The 18,681-nt window shown below is 38.6% G+C and overlaps 1 protein-coding gene across 1 annotated transcript; it reads left to right on the top strand.

Annotated features, from left to right (window-relative positions):
• The first annotated feature begins 8,095 nt into the window (after positions 1-8,095).
• RGS1 (regulator of G protein signaling 1) lies at positions 8,096-18,093 on the top strand. Its single transcript, XM_007420997.3, has 5 exons — positions 8,096-8,242; positions 11,214-11,300; positions 13,502-13,563; positions 14,285-14,448; positions 15,657-18,093. The coding sequence occupies exons 1-5, from the start codon at positions 8,148-8,150 to the stop codon at positions 15,840-15,842; spliced, it is 594 nt and encodes a 197-aa protein (XP_007421059.3). The 5' UTR covers positions 8,096-8,147; the 3' UTR covers positions 15,843-18,093.
• Positions 18,094-18,681: the final 588 nt, after the last annotated feature.

Below are 18,681 nucleotides of genomic sequence, written 5' to 3' on the forward strand. Positions count from 1 at the left end.
GGGGGCTGACAAGATCCGCGTGCCTCAACAGGCTGTGAGTGTGTGAGTGAGTGAGTGACCATAAGCTGAACCTGGGAGAAGCGTGTGTAACACTGGGCACTACTGCAGAAAAGGCACATCTTCTAGGCCCTGCCACCTGACATTCGTTGGCCGATGGGACCCAAAGCATGCCCATCCTGCCCGACTGGATTAGATGGGTAGAAACAACTGGGGAGAGACGGTCCTTCAAGTAACCCTGTCCTAAGCCATGAAGGGCTTTAAAGATGACAGCCAGCACCTTGAATTGCACCCAGAAGCAACCTATGCAGCTAACAGAGTAGTGGGGTTACATGCACTGAATAATTGACACCATTTACTACCCATGCTGCCACATTCTGCTCCAGCTGAAGCTTCTAAATGCCCTTCAAGGGCAGTCTTATGTAGATCGCGTTGCAGTAATCCAGATGAGAGGTCACGAGGGCATGAGTGACAGTGAAAAGGGTACCCCTGGTCCAGGAACAGCCACAGCTGGTGCACAACCCAAGGTGTGCAAGGGCCCTTCTAGCCACAGCTGCCAGCAGGCTCTTAAAGCAGGAGCTGTGAGTCTAAGAGGATCTCCAGATTATGCACTGGGTCTGTCTTAGGCAGTGCCACCCCATCCAAGACCAATGATGGAAGGTTCCCAGTACCAGAAGGTCGAAACACCGAAACCCTTGCTTGGGTTGAGCCAAAGTCTTTTGTGCCCCATCCAGGCCCCCACAGCCTCCAATGATTGGGACAGGATGTCCATGGCATCACTCAGGTGGCCAGGGGCAGAGATATAAATCTGGGTATCATCCAAATATTGGTGATACCTCACTCCAAACTGTCAGTTGACCTCACTCAGCAGCCTCATGTAGAGAGATGTTTAACAGAGGGGAGACAGGACCGAGCCCTGTGGCACCCCACAAAGTAGGGGGCATGGATTTCACATTTTCCCACCACCACATCAATACTGACTGGAACCAGCTCTGGAGGAAGGATGAAAACCAGCACAACATTGTGCCACCCCAACTCTTGGAGCAGATCTAGAAGGATACCATGATTGATGGTACCAAAAGCCTCTGAGAGTTCAGGAAGAGCAAGGGTGAATGCACTACCCCCATCCTGCTCCTGGCAGAGATCATCCAATGCCATCTCTGTCCTATACCCTGGCCTGAATACTGACTGAAGCAGGTCTAGATAACCTGTTTCATCCAGAGCCTGTTGAAGCTACAGTGCGACCAACTTCTCCACAACCTTCCCTAAAAAGGGACAAAAACCCTTTTCCAGACAATGACCCCTTGAGCAGGGAGTGTACCACCACCTCTCCTTCAAGGAAGAATTCACCACTGCCCAAACCCAATCACACGTCCACTGCTGGGCAGTCTTAACCATCCAGGAGGGGCATGTATCTAATACAGAGGTGGCTGAACTAACAGTAACAAGAACCCTGTCCACTTCCTCAGGCTCAAACTCTTCCTAGATAATCATGCAAGACTTGGCCCCCATAGCCATTACTGGCTCTGCTTCAAGGCCAGAGTCCAACAAAGAGTGAATCCAAATGATCTTATCCATTAGATGCCTAGCATATTCCTCACAGCCACCCTGTAAGTAAACCTCAGAATTATTCCCTCCAAGGAGGGTCTGGGTTACCCGAAACAGGGCTGCCAGGCAGCTATCTGTGGATGCAATAAAGGCAGAGAAATAATTACATTTCGCCACCTTTACCACAACAAGGTAGGCTTTAACAGCAGTTCTAGCCCATGTTTGATTGGGTTTTCTCCTTGTCATCTGCCAGCAGCACTCTAGGCATCTCTTCACCCACTTCATCCCCCTCAGCTCTTCCATAAATCATGGAGAGCTCCAGGACCTGATCCAAAGCCTCAGCTGCTTTCTCATTCCAGGCAGTCACCAGGGTTTCAGTCAGACCATGCAGTAGACCTTCCAGAACAACCCCAAACTCCCTCTGGAACCCAGCCAGGTACATTAGTCTCAGGGTCCATCAGTTGCTCTCTCTTAGCCCTTGGAAGAAGGCAATGGTAAATTACTTCCAAAAACACATTGCCAAGAAAACTGCATGGACTTATCCATGTAGGTGCAGGAGTCAAGACTGAATTGAATGCACATGCACATGTCTGGAATGCATAAGGCAGACCCTTCCATATCTCTCTAAACAAACCCAGAAATTCATTCTTTTCAAGTTCTAAGAAAAGCCTCCCTGCCACTCAAAATAAGAAGCTTGTATCCTCCAAGTATTAATCACAAAGAGGTAAAACTGTACAATGAACTGTGATAGATGTTCCCTTTCTACTCTTCCTCCTGCTTTGCACAACTTAGCCTAATTGTCCTTTTACTGAATAGAACACTTCTAATCCTTCTCGTTTCCTTCATACATAATTCTACGTTGCGTTTGTGTGTGAGGGAATGATATTCTTAACCTTTTATGCTCTTATTTTTTCTCACCTTTCTGTTCAGAGGACCATGAGTGAGATTGGGAAGGAATTTTTTTTAGTCTGCATTTGAAAGCAAACTTATTGGATTTTACATTTTCAAAACCAATAAAGGAATTAACAGTTAATTATTTTCAAACTTTTCAGCTGTCTGAATGTTGCAATGCAGTTTGCCAAAGATGTATCATTTATGTACAGAACAATCTGTTCAAACTGCATATATTCATGAAAATAATGTACACAAATGCATTGCACTGGAAAAATCTGAAAAATGTACATTAAACAAAGTGTCTTAGGAAAAAATGTGCACTAAATACATATTTTAAGGCACACAGAAGAAACTGTGCAAACTTTCAGGTTCAGTGAATCCCACCAACCTTTTTTTAAAAAAAATATGAGAGACCATGAAAAACAGAGTGAACAGTTTGTGAAACTGAGAAAGTGGGAGGAAACAAAATTCACCAACTTGGCCATCCCTGTCTGTGAGCCAGCTCACCAGAATAAGAGCTAGTAAAACCATTCATTAAAAAGAGTTAACATATGACCTCTTTCTTCTTTGGACAGCTATTGCCAGCTGTGGCCTCTTGGTTCCCAGATTCATCCCAGGTCTAATAGCAAGCCTAACCTCTGTAATCTCTAAACCAGCACCATTTTACTAATGACAGAACTTTGCAGTGATCATGATGGGAACTGGATTTGCCCAATTTAGTTTGAACTTGGTGAAGGAAGGAGGAAATACTGCTTGCAGATTGGTCAGCATTCTTTCCTCATTCAGAAACCAAGTCTAAGAAGGAAATGGCTGGGGATGTGAGAACAATGTAGTAGTGGTAGGGACCAGGGAGCCCCAGCCATAACTGGCTTCTAAGCAAGCATTGGAGATGTATTAAGAGCAAGATGCAGCGAAAGCCTCTGCTGAAATGAGTGGAAAACAGAGTATGATAGACATAGATAGATAGATAGATAGATAGATAGATAGATAGATAGATAGATAGATAGATAGATAGATAGACAGACAGACAGACAGACAGACAGACAGACAGACAGACAGACAGACAGACAGACAGACAGACAGACAGACAGACAGATAGATAGATAGATAGATAGATAGATAGATAGATAGATAGATAGATAGATAGATAGAGACAAGGCAGGAAGTCATATATCTCAATTTACCCTGAAGAAAGTATCTACATACATACTAGATGTTGGAAGCCTTTGGGTCAATAAATTATACTATGGGCCAACTGGGATATTTGTGAAGGGCAGACTGAAGCTCTTGTCTATCCATCTCTGAATAATTTCACATTACAATCCAACCTAATTCTCTTTTTCTCCATTTATGGAGGAAAAAAATATGCTAATGGCACACGATAGATTAAATCCAAATAAATCTAGTCTCCAACAGATTCAGATGAATTGACTCAGACCCTTTGAATACCTTCCTGTTCCCTGTGCGAATGTTGGAAAGCATTTATTAAACAAGTCTGCTTTTTGTGGTTTGCTGTTTACCTACAAACATGAACAGATTGCGCTGCAGGAAAGCCACCAGACAGATGACGTTTATGTCACTGTTGCTACTGTGAGACTGCTGCATCCCTGTGGCTGAACACAGAAGAACATACAAGGCAGTTAATGCATTCGCTGCTAGCCGCAGAATCCTTCCTAACTTTGTTGTTTTCATTAATAAGGTGCACCCGACAGGATGTCACCAACAATAGCTTGATTTCATTGAGAGGAACAACTCAAACTGATATAATGTGGTCAATAAAATGTTGTCTTTTGACACTTCAGAAATAGGCTGAAAGATTTGATGAGATCAGAACATGGGGAACGGGGCACCGAAAAATGGATGGGATGATATTTTTAAGATATCATCATCCCTCTGAAGAAATCTTTCTTCATAAAAGGAGTTTCCATCAGAGAAGCTGACATTTTTCACAAATGATTCATTTCTTGTTTGAAAAGAAGCAAACAGAAGCAAATCAGTCCTTCTTTAGACATCCTCCAAGCAAATGCATTGGGAAGTACATTCCATTGATTTTATAATTTTTTTCCTCATTGTGTAATTTATGGATTGGACCATTTGGTTGCCTGATGCCTTAACCACTACACCAAGCTGGTTCTTTTGTCAGTTCTTAATACTGTGTGATCTTGGCCTGTTCAGGTAGGGTTTGCTTAAGAAAGGCTAATGACATGAAGGACTTCAGTTCAGTTTTGCTCTTTCTGTCTCTCTCTCTCTCACACACATAGGAATGATCCCAGAGCGACAGCAGTGCAATCTGGTGCATGTTTATCCAGAAGTAAAATTAATACCTTCTCTTTCTCTCTTTAGTCAAGCCTCCTGAAATATATCTGGGCATTTCAAACGTTCATATGTTATGCAGAGGACACTTGATAAATCTCCTCACATTGTGTAAACATTGCCCAGTTGCAAAGCCGCTCACATTCCTAAAAGTGAAAGGCTGAGTTCTTTTTCCACCAAAAGTGCAGGAGAAAGAGAACTAGATGTTACTGCTTTGAATTGCTCTCTCACACACAAACACACCACTCATGTTTGAAAGCAAACGTAGTGATCAGAATCCTTGTGCTGTCACCTTAAACTGTTCTCAGTACAGCTAAATAATAGCTGCTCAGAAAACCTTGCTTCTTTGCTTGTCCATTTCTAGTCCTGCTTGTTGCTACAAATCTTGTTAGCAAGATTACTCTCCTTTTATTAAAGAATTTTCTGTGGTCATCTTTTGGTAGCAGGAAATGTTTGGGAGAGCATCCTTAAGACTTGGGGACAGTGGCTCATCTTGCCTGAGACAAATGGGATGCAAGATGCCCATAACACAGAGCTGATGCTCATGTTTACTTTTTGGTTGTAAAGTCATCATCAGTCATCATCAACATAATTGGTTGATTGGGTCAATGGACCTGGCCTCATTACCAGATCAGCAGATCCTAGTTTTCCTAAGCCTCTTTAGAAATACATGTTGGAGCATTCAAGATATCATCCATCTAATAACTATATTGAAGCCCAAATGGGGGAAAAAATGGCATAAATAGTTTTTTCAAAAAATGCTGCCATTGCTGAGGATTTAAATGCAACCCTATCTATAAGAAGGATCTGTAACTGCCCTGACACATTATACTTGTGGTTTAATAGATGCAGTTGTACCTTGCATTAATAGTAAAGTCTTCTTTGAGTCAAGCTTGATTGCTGGTGACTCCATGGACAGGCCCATTATGTTATTTTCTTGCTTTCTTCCAGAATGGGTGGATGGTGGTGGTGACAATGGCGAAGATTCAACCTAACCACCTGGGTATTCCCTGAGGTCTCTCATCCAAGTACTAACTTAGCCCAACCCAGCTTTAATTTCGGAGATCAAGGTTGGCTAGGTGCTAGGCTTATCTTCAGTAAGTAACCACAAAAGCAAAATGAAGGTTGAATTGAATTAGTCAGCATACATTTATTTTGGCAAATAGAAGCCCATTGAGAATGTAAAAATGCATTGCCCTAGGATTCTGGAAAGGAGACCACCATTTAAAAGTTAGGAATGATCCCAGAGCGACAGCAGTGCAATCTGGTGCATGTTTATCCAGAAGTAAAATGAAAACCTTCTCTTTCTCTCTTTAGTCAAGCCTCCTGAAATATATCTGGGCATTTCAAACTTTCATATGTTATGCAGAGGACACTTGATAAAATGTGTTTTTAATACATTTCATATTTCAGTATGGTAATTACAGAACTGATTATCCTGCCTTTACCATAGGACCAATACACAAACACTAGATCATTACATTTCTTATATACATACATACGTACATCGATACATACATACATAGATACATACATACGCACAGCTGTACAATAGCCTTATTGGCTATTGTACAGCTGTGCGTATGTATGTATGTATATAAGAAATCTAATGATTGTTCTGAATAACTATAGTTACTGCCTGGTTGCACACCGAAGTCTGACTGTTGGGCTTTCCCTCCACACTCACGTATTCTGGGGCCATTCCCAAAGGCATCAACAAGCCCATATGGCTTTTTTGGCATGTAGGGTTTGGCATCCTCCAGACTGAGTCATCTTTTCTTTTTAAGAAAAGCATGTGAAGGTGGAGGGAAAACCCAACAGTCTGACTTTGGTGTACAACCAATCAGTAACTATCAGATCAGTATCACATCCATTCTCCCTCCTCCTCAAGGCTCTTATGCCAGACTGACAAAGGAGAAAAGCTAATTTTTTCATTAGTACAGATGGAGAACTGATGATTCTCATCCACTTTTAGTTTGTGCTGTGATTCTTAGCAGAGGTGGAACAGGGTGGAACATATGGTCCAGAAGAAAAGAGTAGAATCGAGTAATTCTCCTCTCTTTCTTGCCTATCCTGCAATGCTTTTGAAATATACTAGATGAGTGTTTGAAAGTTTGAGGTAATTTTTTGGAGAAAATAAAACCTTGATATATAGATTAGAATATAGTATATTTCAAGGAGGAGGGACAAGAGGTAGGGAGGACTGAATATGAGCAGAACACCTACAAAACATGAGTTGAGTTCTGTAAAAACACACATCCCTTTCCCCCTAATATTGATGCTTTTCCATTCTTTGTTGCTTGCCAAACTGCAGCTTAACACCGATACCCAATTTGTCCCAACTGTTTTATTCATTGCAAAGCATCCTACTGTGTCCCATCCACACAGATAGACAGAAGAATCATACAGAATTCTTTGTACATTTGTCCTACCCACTTGAAGGCTTCTTCCCATCTACTGTATCTCTCTTCATTTCCCCAACCTCAGTAGCATTGTGATCACCCACATGTGAAAAACCTCTTTATTTGTTAAAAAGGAAAGATAAAGGACATGGCCATGTTGTGTAGTTGTGTAGTTATTTGGCAACAGTATGGAAGTGGTTTCCTATTGCCTTGACTTGGAATTGTTTTTGACTTCCCAATCTAGTCAAGAACCTAGAGACTTCTCACTGATGTAGGCCCAACCTTAGCATTTTGAGATCAGCTAAGCTCAGCGAAGTGCTGCTATTACTGCTGTGCATACACTCACAAGACAAATGTCTAAACCAAATTCCAAACTATTCCAAGTATTTACTAGATAAGGAAAATTACTGTATATTACCTGTTAGTGGACTGCTGTCTTGAACATTTCTAAGAAGGTGGTTAAGTTTTGTTCAGTGGCAATTGCTATAAGGAGGACCTAGGCCTAATGCTGGTATTAATTCAGTTAATTATTAGTTCTGATTAAACTGTAGTGAAATAAATTGTAGTTCAATAATATATATACATAATATATATCTTATCCAGTGTTTATATATATATATGATTAATAGTATTTTATCTATGTTTACTTGTATTGTATAACAGTTTTGGTCTTTGACTGTAACTAAGTAAAAAACTCCTGTAAGAAAGAATTTAAAAAAAAATATGTTAAACTAGATGAGACCTGTCCCATCTAGTTTAACAGTAACCAAAAGTTTTTGTGGGTTGTTTTTTTTTTTAAAAAAAGTCCCAAACTCTACACATGTCATCAGACAGTTTAAAAAAAAGGAAGTATCTTTGCTTGTGGGAAAGAAGCTTCTTTCTTACAAAGCAGGTGATATGAGTCAGTATATAAAGCCATCAGCACTGCAAGAGGTCAGACCTCTGGGTGTTAGGACTGCAGAAGCATTACAACCTGAGGAGAGAAAACTAAAAATGCCTTGGCTGTTTCTGTGGCACACCACTTCATCTGAAATAAAGAAATGTGAGATTGCAGACAGCAAAGATCACAGAAAGAAGACGAAGGCTTTGTAAGTGTATCTTCTCTTTTGAAATGTATTTTAAGAAAAAAGATACTTAGGAGAAGTTTCTTCTACTCAGATCACATGACTGGGTTTTGGATCCCAATTTGGCAAAAGCTTGACCTGAACTGTTCTGGAGCCTTCTGGTTTATTTCAAGGCAAGAATCCAAATCCTGAATCAGAAATCCAAAGAACATCTGATCTGTGTTGCAAATTCTGAATGATTAATAGATGGCAAGGAGTTAGAGTTTCTGCTCAGTAACCCAAATAAAAATTATAATTACCAGTTCTGATAAACCAACCTAATGTTAATAATCAACAAAATGTATCTTTGTTCAACCTTAATTGGAGAGACAATGGTTGGATGGATGGATAGATGGATTGATGGATGAATGGATGAATGGATGAATGGATATGATAGAAACATCCAACATTTAGGGTCTATATGAAAGAATGACATTTGAATAAATGTCATACCAGTCAAACTCAGTACAGAAATCTTTGAACTAAGCAATTCAAAAAAGTCACTACTTTTATTTCTTAGCAGAATGCAACTGTATTTTCAGGCAGCATTCACTTTTTGGAAGGGAATCAACACGTCAGTGTTCATATGAATGGGTACAGGATATATTTGTGTGTGTGTGTGTGTGTGTGTGTGTGTGTGTGTGCACGCGTGCACCAGAACAGTTTTTCCAGCTTAGAGACACAGTTGTTAGGTGTTTTTTGTGGTCTTAGCTAAAGCAGCAGCAAAATGTCAGTTCAACAGGGCAATGTTTTTTGTGAAAGAAAAGTTTTGATTCTTTCTTAGATGGGGAAATCATTGTCGCGCCACCCCCCATTTCTTTTCTTAGTAATTTCTCATGTATGAGTGCCTAGGCAAGAAGTATGAAACATTTCAGAAGGGTTATGACAAACTTTAAAAAATGATTAAAACTTTGCATATGTGTCATCTTCAAGTGGATGAAACAGAGGCAAAAAGGGACTTGAACATTCAACAATTTCTCAAACTCCACAGGCTCTGCTAAACTTCTTTTAATATTTCTGCTTTTGGGTTAGTAGTGAGAATCAAATGTTAGAGCAGTTCTGTAGTATATTATTTCAACATCTCTCCATCAAAGCACTGTGATTGGAGACCACTGATAAGCTATTCATTGTAACTCTGAGGGACCTCCTGTCTCTGGTAGTTTCTGCCTGTCCTGTATGGGCAGGATGGATGTGCTCTGGGCTCTGTTGACTAAACAGTGGCATCTGTCAGGATCCAAGAAGTGCAACTTCTCTGTCACAGTGCCTGCCCTCTAGAACACCATCCCCCCAGAGATGATGATTGATGATTGAAAACCTGGTTGGTGAAAACCTGGTGGTTTCCCCAGGTCTTGGTTAGGGTAGCCTCATATAGGTTTTTGTACATTAGCATGATTTCTTTTTTTCTGGATGTACATTGTTCTTTTTATTCTTACTATGTTGAATACCACTCAGGGTCTATACGGAATTGGGCAGCCTTTTACATTGAATAAATACATAGATTTAATAAATAAATAAACTGATTAGAAGTTTCAACTATCAGCCATAAAAATACATTTCTTGTCCTCCCTGTCCATTCCCTTCCTGATTTGACTCCATATGTAGACCTAAGGGAGACAATAGTAGAATAAATTTAGTCAAGGCAGGGGTGGCCACCACCCTGGGATCCTCAGGCATAGAGGTCCTTGATGAGGCCTTCAACCTTTAAAAAAAACCAAAAACCAAACCTGGTCATGGTGTGCTGAAGGGCTGAGGTGAGCCCACAGGTGAACCTAGACAAATGCCTAGTGCATCAAACACTGAGGGTGGACTGGCAGGCAGAATTGGGTTGTGGGTGAGCATAGCTGACAACCTCAGTGACAGCAGATGCAACCTCTAGATGATAGCAAAGAGTTATAAAAAACTGTCTTTGCTGCCAACTAATGGCCATCTGCATTCTGGTAGTCCAAATCTAGTAGCCTTAGTAGTGATGCAACCTGCCAGAGGTACTCCATCTCCAAGAGAATGCTCTGAGCCACCACTGCCATTCTTCCATGATAGTAGCTGATATATGCAAGCTTTGGACATCAGACGAGATCTTTCCAGCTTTGGGATTTCTACTTCATGAGATGCATTTTACTGATCGTAAAATACATCTCATGAAGGATCAAGTGCCAGGCTCTAGAACAGCATGGAATACAAAGACTGGCTTTAAATGATAGATATGCAAAATAAAGGAACTGTGGACTTCATAAAAGCTGTAGAAAACTATCTACCCACTATAAAACACTTTTAAACCTGCTCTATGTATATTAATCTTGAAAGAAGTCCCACTGAAATTAGTGTTATGTATTAATGAATAAACATGCACATGATTAGCTTGCAATTTCCATAAATTAAAATGTGCCCTAGGCTATTGTTTGTTAAATTCAAATCCACAAATTTAAATTTAATCAACAAATTAAAATGTTTAGCATTATGTCTCTATAGGGATAAATTGCTATATAAGAATTCTAATTAATTTAGTTCTGCCAAAGTCACATCAAACTTATTTCCTTAGAAATTAGCTAAGGGAGGAAATCAAGAGGAATACTTAGTATAGTTCTGTACTTTCTTTGGATTCTGAGCAAATTGGGCTGATCAACAATGCAGCTCATTTATTTGATAGAATTTCCTTCTCCAGATATTTATTTGCAGTTTGAAAGGATCCCCAAGCCATCTTAGCCATTTCTTTATTGTGAGATGATTTGACCATCTTGTTGTAAGAAACTGGCACAAATCAAAAATATTCTGACATTGATATTAGTTGCTATCTTTTGCACAAAATGGTTACTCCATGAAGGCCCATAAGAATAACACATTTCTCTCAGCTGCTTATATTACAACTTTTTTGGGATGGGATTTTGCTGATATATTTCTGTAAAGGACTACTAGATTTACTCACAGTAAGTGACTAAATATATTCTATAATTTGTTTTAGGGGTGTGGATGTGAAAAAATATTTGATGGGTCTTGTGCCACCCATTGAATCAGCTGACATGAAGTATTCCAGCTCAAGAGACGTAATGTAAGTATCAAGTTATATTGCTCTAACTGCAGTATAAAATAGGGCAAACAAAGATATGTAAAGAAAGCATATGCATACCACGTGAAGGCTCAAATGTAAAAGTATCCCCATTTATTCCACAATGCTGAATGCACTGAATTGACTGTGTGCATCTGTTAGTGAGAAAGAGGGTGGGCAAAAATTAGGAATGTTTTGTAAGACTCACTTTAGCATACTTAAAAAGCTGTCTCTGTAAGCTACTCCAAAAACATTTTGCCAGTTAAGGCAAGAGTCAAAGTGATGATCCTTCATCCTATCCATTGAACTAAGAGGACTGTCAGTAACATCTTACTTCATGATTAGTGAAGGATACCTAATGGCAGCAGACTAGCTTATGAGATGCAGTACATGTTCTCTAGAACATATCGCCCCATCTTCCAACAGAGGCAGAGCACAGTGCTTCCATCCCAGCCAGCATCTGCTAACATAAGGCCCAAGACCTAATTATGCAAGATTTTAAAGATAGCGCTACCAGATCTGCCCTGCAAACATTGAGATTAGAGTGTTTATGCTTCTGTGTTGTCATCCGGTACTCTTCAGGATTTTCGCAGCCCAGATCTGTTAGACTTATTTATATCTATCATTTGCAGTAGATTTTTTAAAAGTTAATATTGAACAATCCAACATGGGGGAGGCAAGTTTTAATCCTTCCGTCACCACAATCACTACACTCCAAATATGTTACTCATTTGTTTGTTTTGTTTGTATATTAAATCTCCAAATCTCCAAGATACTATTTTATGATGGGTTTATTTTATTTATTTATTTGGGTTTTGTTTTCATGTATACTGCTGAGACAATTTAGTAGTCTGCAGTATAACAAGTTTATTAAATAGATAAAAGAGCAAAAAAGCTTCCATGGACAGTAATATATCACTATTTGAAATTGGAGGAGGGGGTGGAGGACTTTTCCAGGGATGACCATGGAGGACAAAAGAATTGAATCGTCCCTTTTCAAGTGTTATGATTGTGATCCAATCAGTTTCTCTTCCACTTAAGCATACACATAGATAGGTCCACATTCAGGTGTTCCACAAGACATCTGCCAACCAGTCAATATTGCCACTGGTTTCCAGTATTATTTTTCCCATCTTTCCCCAATGTTTGTTGATTAACAACTCTTCAAAGCACAATAATGACAGCATTATTTTTTTAAAGGCCATCTTATTTCCGATATAAACCTCTAGGCTTACTCTATGATGATCTTACAGAAGGATGAGTCAGTAAGGGCAGGGTAAAATATTACAGACCAGGTTTAAAATCAGATAGGATGGTCAGTATGACGTTGTAATATCGACACAATATCCTGAATGAATCAAAGGTTGTTTGTAGCTGGTTTCAGTATTAATACATACTTTTGTTTGGGTTTATCTCAGTTGATGATCTCAGTAGGTTGTCAAGAGGATGTAACAGTGGGCGGTGTGTGGTGCTGATGTATCAAATTATGGCATCAAATCCCCACCCAGCTATGGCATTGGCTGGAGAAAATGGAGGCAGATAACAAATGAGCTTCTTCTGAGGCTCAGTTCAAAGAATTTTCAAGTCAGACTGAAGATGATTCTGGGCAGCTGTGGAACTCCCATTTCTTTAAGTTGCTTTTAAAAACTAGTTGTGAGGTGTATAAATACAGGGGAGGGAGAACTTGATTCCCCTCCCTGGCTCCAGTACTGTGGCCTCCACTTTTGGTTTCATTTAATCCTAGGGAAAAGACTCAGATGGGGAATTGTTACCAGTTACATAAGGCAACACTGGTTTAATTCAGTGGGGAAGAAGACAGGATGTAAACATGATTTTAAAATATATTATGTTATACTCGCATTTCTCACTGATTGGTTTTCTTCCAACTATAGTTCAGTACTAACTCATTTTAATATTCCTTTTAATTTCTTAAATATTAAATTTTTAGATTTTGCTTTTTGCTTTGTTTTTAAATATGCCTTATCCAGATAGAATACTCTGTTGAAGAGAAAGATGAGGTAGAAGGTGACTAAATAAATAAGAAGCATTAAAATATCTAATATATATACCTTTTAAAAATGGTAAAAAGTATTTCTCTTTCTCCTTGTCACTGCATAGACACCAAACCTATATACCAACATCTCAGTCTTTTCCAGGGAAGGTCTCGCTATTTCAAATAGTTTGCATTTTTTGTGTCATTTCAGGCTTTCTGCAGAAGATATTATCCAGTGGTCCCAGTCTCTAGAAAAGCTCCTGGCAACACAGTGTAAGCAATTCTTTCTAACATTTTAATGACTTAGAATATATAATCTTGAAAGAAACCTGGAAAAATGCAGCTGTCACTTTCATAAAATATGCCTTGACTGAGAAGCATACTTCAGACCACTGATGTTGCCCTTCTTCAGATATTTAAACAACTAATTCCATTTGTACAACCAAATACTGTAAGCCCTTGGTTTAATGACTTTTCATATGTAATTATGGGCAAATACATCCAAACCATATTCTCTGACACTAATGGAGACTGTAACTATGTGTATCTGTTGATTACTACTGTTAATTCTGATCTTTTTAAAGAGGCAACATCAGACAAGATTTTTTTTTCCTCTTTGTCTTTTGCACTTATGAGAAGTTGCAGAGGGATACTGATATGTGCTTGTAGCTTTCTAGTACTTTTCCATCTAGAAAAGAGCTAATCCCAGCTGTTCTATCTTTTCTGTAAAATACTGGTAGGATGTTCATCTTTTATTACTTCAACCTATTTATAATCAGTGATTGGATTTACTGAGAAGCTGCTCACAGTTTGATCACTTGACTCTTTTTGGATTACCCACTAATAACTCTAGTCACCATTTTGACCAAATTATCAAATCTGCATGGAGTAGAATGAGAAAGACGTTCAAAAGTAGTTCAGGAGGACCAAATCAGTCTCCCCACCTGATTTAAGACAATGGCTGAAATCATGTTGTTGTTTCTATTCACTGTAGGTGGTCAAGAGACATTCAGAGAATTTTTGAAATCAGAATTCAGTGATGAAAACATTGAATTTTGGCTGGCATGTGAAGACTACAAGAAAACACAGGCTGATTGTTTACATGGCAAAGCAGAAAAGATTTACCAAGAGTTTGTCCAGTCAGATGCTAGAAAACAAGTAAGGTCTAAATCAATGAACTGTGAATAATTGACCAGGAATATTCATGCTCTAATAGAATCATTTTCACATGGTAGAATTTATTCTAAGATTGATTTGGTAGCTCTTCAGTGTTTTTATTTCTTTCATCTTGAAATATAAGACAGTATGGCCTGTGTGAGTATGAGGTCCCTCAATCATGAACAGTCTGACTGTCCTACATTAAGGATAAAATCCCACAATAATTATTTAATTTGCTATTAATGACATAAGGCCTCAGTTACATGCAAACTTCTCTTCTTACTGAAGGAGACTATGTGCAAAATGTCTGAACTGTATCAGTTATATGTATATTGAATTATGGGTGACTATATTGCTGTTTGCCTTACTGCTGAAAACATTCCAGGACAGGTTTCTAAACTGTGCTCAGCTTTATGTAGTGTCAAGAAGAAACATGTCCAGCAGTATACCATAAAATATGGGATAGAGAACCATAAACCAGTGATCTTTACTTCTTCATACGTCCATCTCATGATCTTAAATGTCTCCCTTTACAAGCTATTCCAGCCCCATCAACATTTTTTTAAAGATGTCAAAGTTTCAGGGGTGTATAGCTTAGCTATATCAATATCAGTGTAGTGAGAACTATGGACTCTGTTTTGGGATTTATTTCATTTCTCAATAGCTGCTCAAAGGTGTAATGTCAATTCCAATCTATTTAATCAGATTACTTAAACTATTTAATGTGGGATAATATAGCACACAATTGTTTAACAAGTAAATTGAAACTGAAAGTAAATGATATCTAGACCATATTTTGATGATATAATTATAATTTTTTATTATTATTATTATTATATTAAAGAAGGTACAATAAAATACAGTTGGGGAAGGGAAGGTGGCAACATCTGAATTTACTAAGAGCAAGGGGGAAATTCACCAACAGGTTTCAGACTAGCACCAACATATGACCCAGTGTTTACCAAGTGTGAAATTCCTTCCCCAACCTAGTAGTTTCTAGTCATGTTGGACCACAATCCTAAAATTGCAAGGTTCTCTTATAAGATACCATGTCAAAATTCCTTAACATGAATAGAATTCTAAAGTAGAAACCAGACTTATATGTAAATATTTAGCAATAATTAAAATGACATTGAGGTTGTACTTTAAACATTATATCCATGGGATAGTTTTTAAAAAGATGCTGAAGTTTCATTTTTGTTCCCTAGGTCAACATTGACTTTCACATAAGAAAATCTGTAGCTAAGAAGGTTCAAGATCCCACCCATTCAAGTTTTGATGAGGCTCAGAGACTTGTGTATGTATTAATGGAGAGAGACTCTTATCCGAGATTCCTTAAATCTCAACTCTACTATAACCTTCTAAACAAGGTTCAAAGCAACTATCTCAAGTGAGAACTGAGGATCAGCTCTGGAACTTCAAGTGTGGCTGTGTTGTGCTTCAATACACTATCTGGGACTGTTGGAACTGGGATGGAAAGAAAATGATGGAACTATCAAAGCAAGAGATAGTCTGCAATCTAGCAAGATGAGGTGTCTGGAACATATTTTTATAAGGAGAAAGAAGACAGAATAAAAGGAAATACTGTCTGACTATACTGACTTGGAACTGGTCAGCTAAGACTATTACTAATATTCTTGCAGATCACACTTATCAAAAGTTGTGAGGAAAAGTTCTGAGCTTGATTGCGCAGCTATCAAGACTAATTTTAGGCACTTCACATTACGTGCATTATTTCCTTCTTCAGCATTTGATTTTGCAGAGCTGAATGTATGAACAGATTCCCTTGAAAGGCATTGCTTGTGAGGTATAATGAGTATAGTGAGTGCAAAGTCGTGCTTTCATTTTCTGCTTCATGGCTCAGGGAAATTGATGCAAATCATACTTGCATAAACTCAAGAGATAAACATGTATATATGAACAATTCCCAATTTGATCTAGGCTCCACAAGTAAGTTTTGAATTTAGCACAAATCATTATCAGATGTTGCATTATTTACGCATGAGGAATGTTAGAAAGTAGAATATCCTACAATAAGACAATTCTGTTGATGGCATATAATCAATCAAACATCTCTGTCAAAGAATTTGGAAACCAACCTGGTATTCACAAATTATAGAACAACCTTGACTGTTGCATTTGGCAATCAACCAAATATTTTTCCTCCCAGGACAGCAAAACCAGGGAGTTTTTCAAGCATACAACAGGTTGTAATACATATCTAGTAGGTTGGGGGCAATTTGTTGGGCTGCAAGTTGTACAATGCTGTGTTAAATCTACCCAGACTGACAATAAGTGCCCATCTCTAGAGACACAAAAACCTACGGCCAAAAAGTAAGTGACCCCTTATGTACTACTTCAAAAGAAAAAAGGGGAAGTGCATTATCCCAAAAGAGGCCAAGAGAGGGTACTGATTTGCATATATTTATTTCTATTTCTATTTCTATTTCTATATCTATATGTATATGTTCTAATTTAATGAAATACTTCTCTGCTAGTCACATGTATGCTTGCACAATTTGCTGTGTGGATTGTTGATGCTGATGAGCTGTTTCAAGGCTCCTGCTCTTCCTTCTAAGGGTTCTTTCTCTTTCAAGTAGATTTGGACTGAATAGTCCTTCAAGTAAAGGATACCTTCAAAGACAGATCTGGCCTCTGTAAAGTCAGACACATGGCCTCATTCCCAAAAACTCCTCCATCTCAGTCCCTGCAAAGCTGAACTATGATTTATTGATTTGTTTTTCTATTGGCTGGACTCTGAATTCAAACAATACCAGACTGATATATTTCCAACTAGTCTTACTGGTTTTTGGAACTGATTAAGGGGCAAGCAGTGGAAGTATGGCCCATCAGAATCTTCCCACTCATTTGGTTCAAATCCACATAATCTCGTTAAAATTGTGGGGAACGGAGGAAGATCCCTCATATATATCCAAGAATGGACCTGTCCAGATGGTACTCTGCTTGCAAGAGAGATAACCCTGCAAATAAGCTGAACTGATATTTCAAACTGACAGCAGCTTTGATCCTATAACTAGTGAATTTAAGGCAGTTTATGGGATGAAAGTAAATACACTCTAGATACACAGATACATACACATACATCCACACCCACCAAGTGTCATATGGCGGTAAACAATGTGAGCTTGTGGTTGAAGGATTTTGGAGTAAAGTTCACATGATTTGGGGATAATTCCCTTCTTCCCCATCTGTCTATACTCACCTTTCTGCATTGTTCTGAAGAGCCTTCTTATCTTTCAGAAGTGATTTTCAGGAAGCAAAAATTGCTGCAAAGAGGAGAAAGAAGCAAAATTCCTTTATGTGTTTGTTGCTGGTACTAACTTCCTTAACTTAATTTAGCTCAGATCCAAGCCATTATGTTTAGGTATGTTAAGCCTAGCTCCTAAAATGACTGTTACTAGCCCCAGTATATCCCATTAAAATATATATGTTTGGATATCTATGGCTTTATGGAGCTGAGCATATTGTTTGTTTCTGTGAATCCTGATAGACTGGAACTTGATTTTCTGGGGATATAAGCTAAAACTTAAATAAGTATATATTAGCCATATGTAAGTGATGTATTAATATTTAATGTATTACAAACTGTAAATTCATGAGTAATGACCACTGGATTAAAATATATATTGCAATCACTTGTGCTTCAGTAACTATTTTTTCTCTGTTACTAACAACTTTGAAAAGGATATCAAGCACCTAGTAATACACAACACCCAACTACGTTAAGCTTGATGGATGGCAATGAATTATGCAGGTGTGTTTAGCAATTGGAAACAGCTTGTAATGAGTGATTTCCTGAATCTGCAGAGTTATTTTCCTTTCCCAGCATTCCAATTCATGTCTTGCTTACTCAGCCTTATTAACTTAACCATATGAAAGATTGACCCATAAGAAAGTCTACACTTGTACATAAGGTGGAGAGTTGCTGCTCATTTCAAAAAACACTGATTTGATCGTCTGGACCCATTTCAATCAGTTTCTTGCCTCAGTGTTAGAACTGAAACCTGAGAATGCAAATGTGTAAAGCAGTTTTCAATCAACCCGGGGGGGAGTTTGTTTTCCTTAGACCAATTATCTGGAAGGGGGACTAAAGGCAAGATTTGATTGCTATGGTATTTGTCAGAGTTATAGTTTGCCTTCTGTCATGTTTAACAGCTACATGAAACTGCAGACTGATCTGATAATTTGAAATGGTATCATCAGTATGCTTTG

Source organism: Python bivittatus, unplaced genomic scaffold (assembly GCF_059951505.1).
Source record: "Python bivittatus isolate LINGU-HERP-01145 unplaced genomic scaffold, Pbiv_v1 ctg000700_np1212, whole genome shotgun sequence".
NCBI lineage: Eukaryota > Metazoa > Chordata > Lepidosauria > Squamata > Pythonidae > Python > Python bivittatus.

What these genes read in the sequence shown, in the direction of transcription:
- RGS1 (XM_007420997.3), top strand. Translation starts at nt 8,148, where the DNA reads ATGCCTTGGCTGTTTCTGTGGCACACCACTTCATCTGAAATAAAGAAA. An exon ending in AAAGCTCCTGGCAACACAGT is followed by an intron (nt 13,564 to 14,284) that starts GTAAGCAATTCT and finishes TATTCACTGTAG; the next exon opens with GTGGTCAAGAGACATTCAGA. An exon ending in AGTCAGATGCTAGAAAACAA is followed by an intron (nt 14,449 to 15,656) that starts GTAAGGTCTAAA and finishes TTTGTTCCCTAG; the next exon opens with GTCAACATTGACTTTCACAT.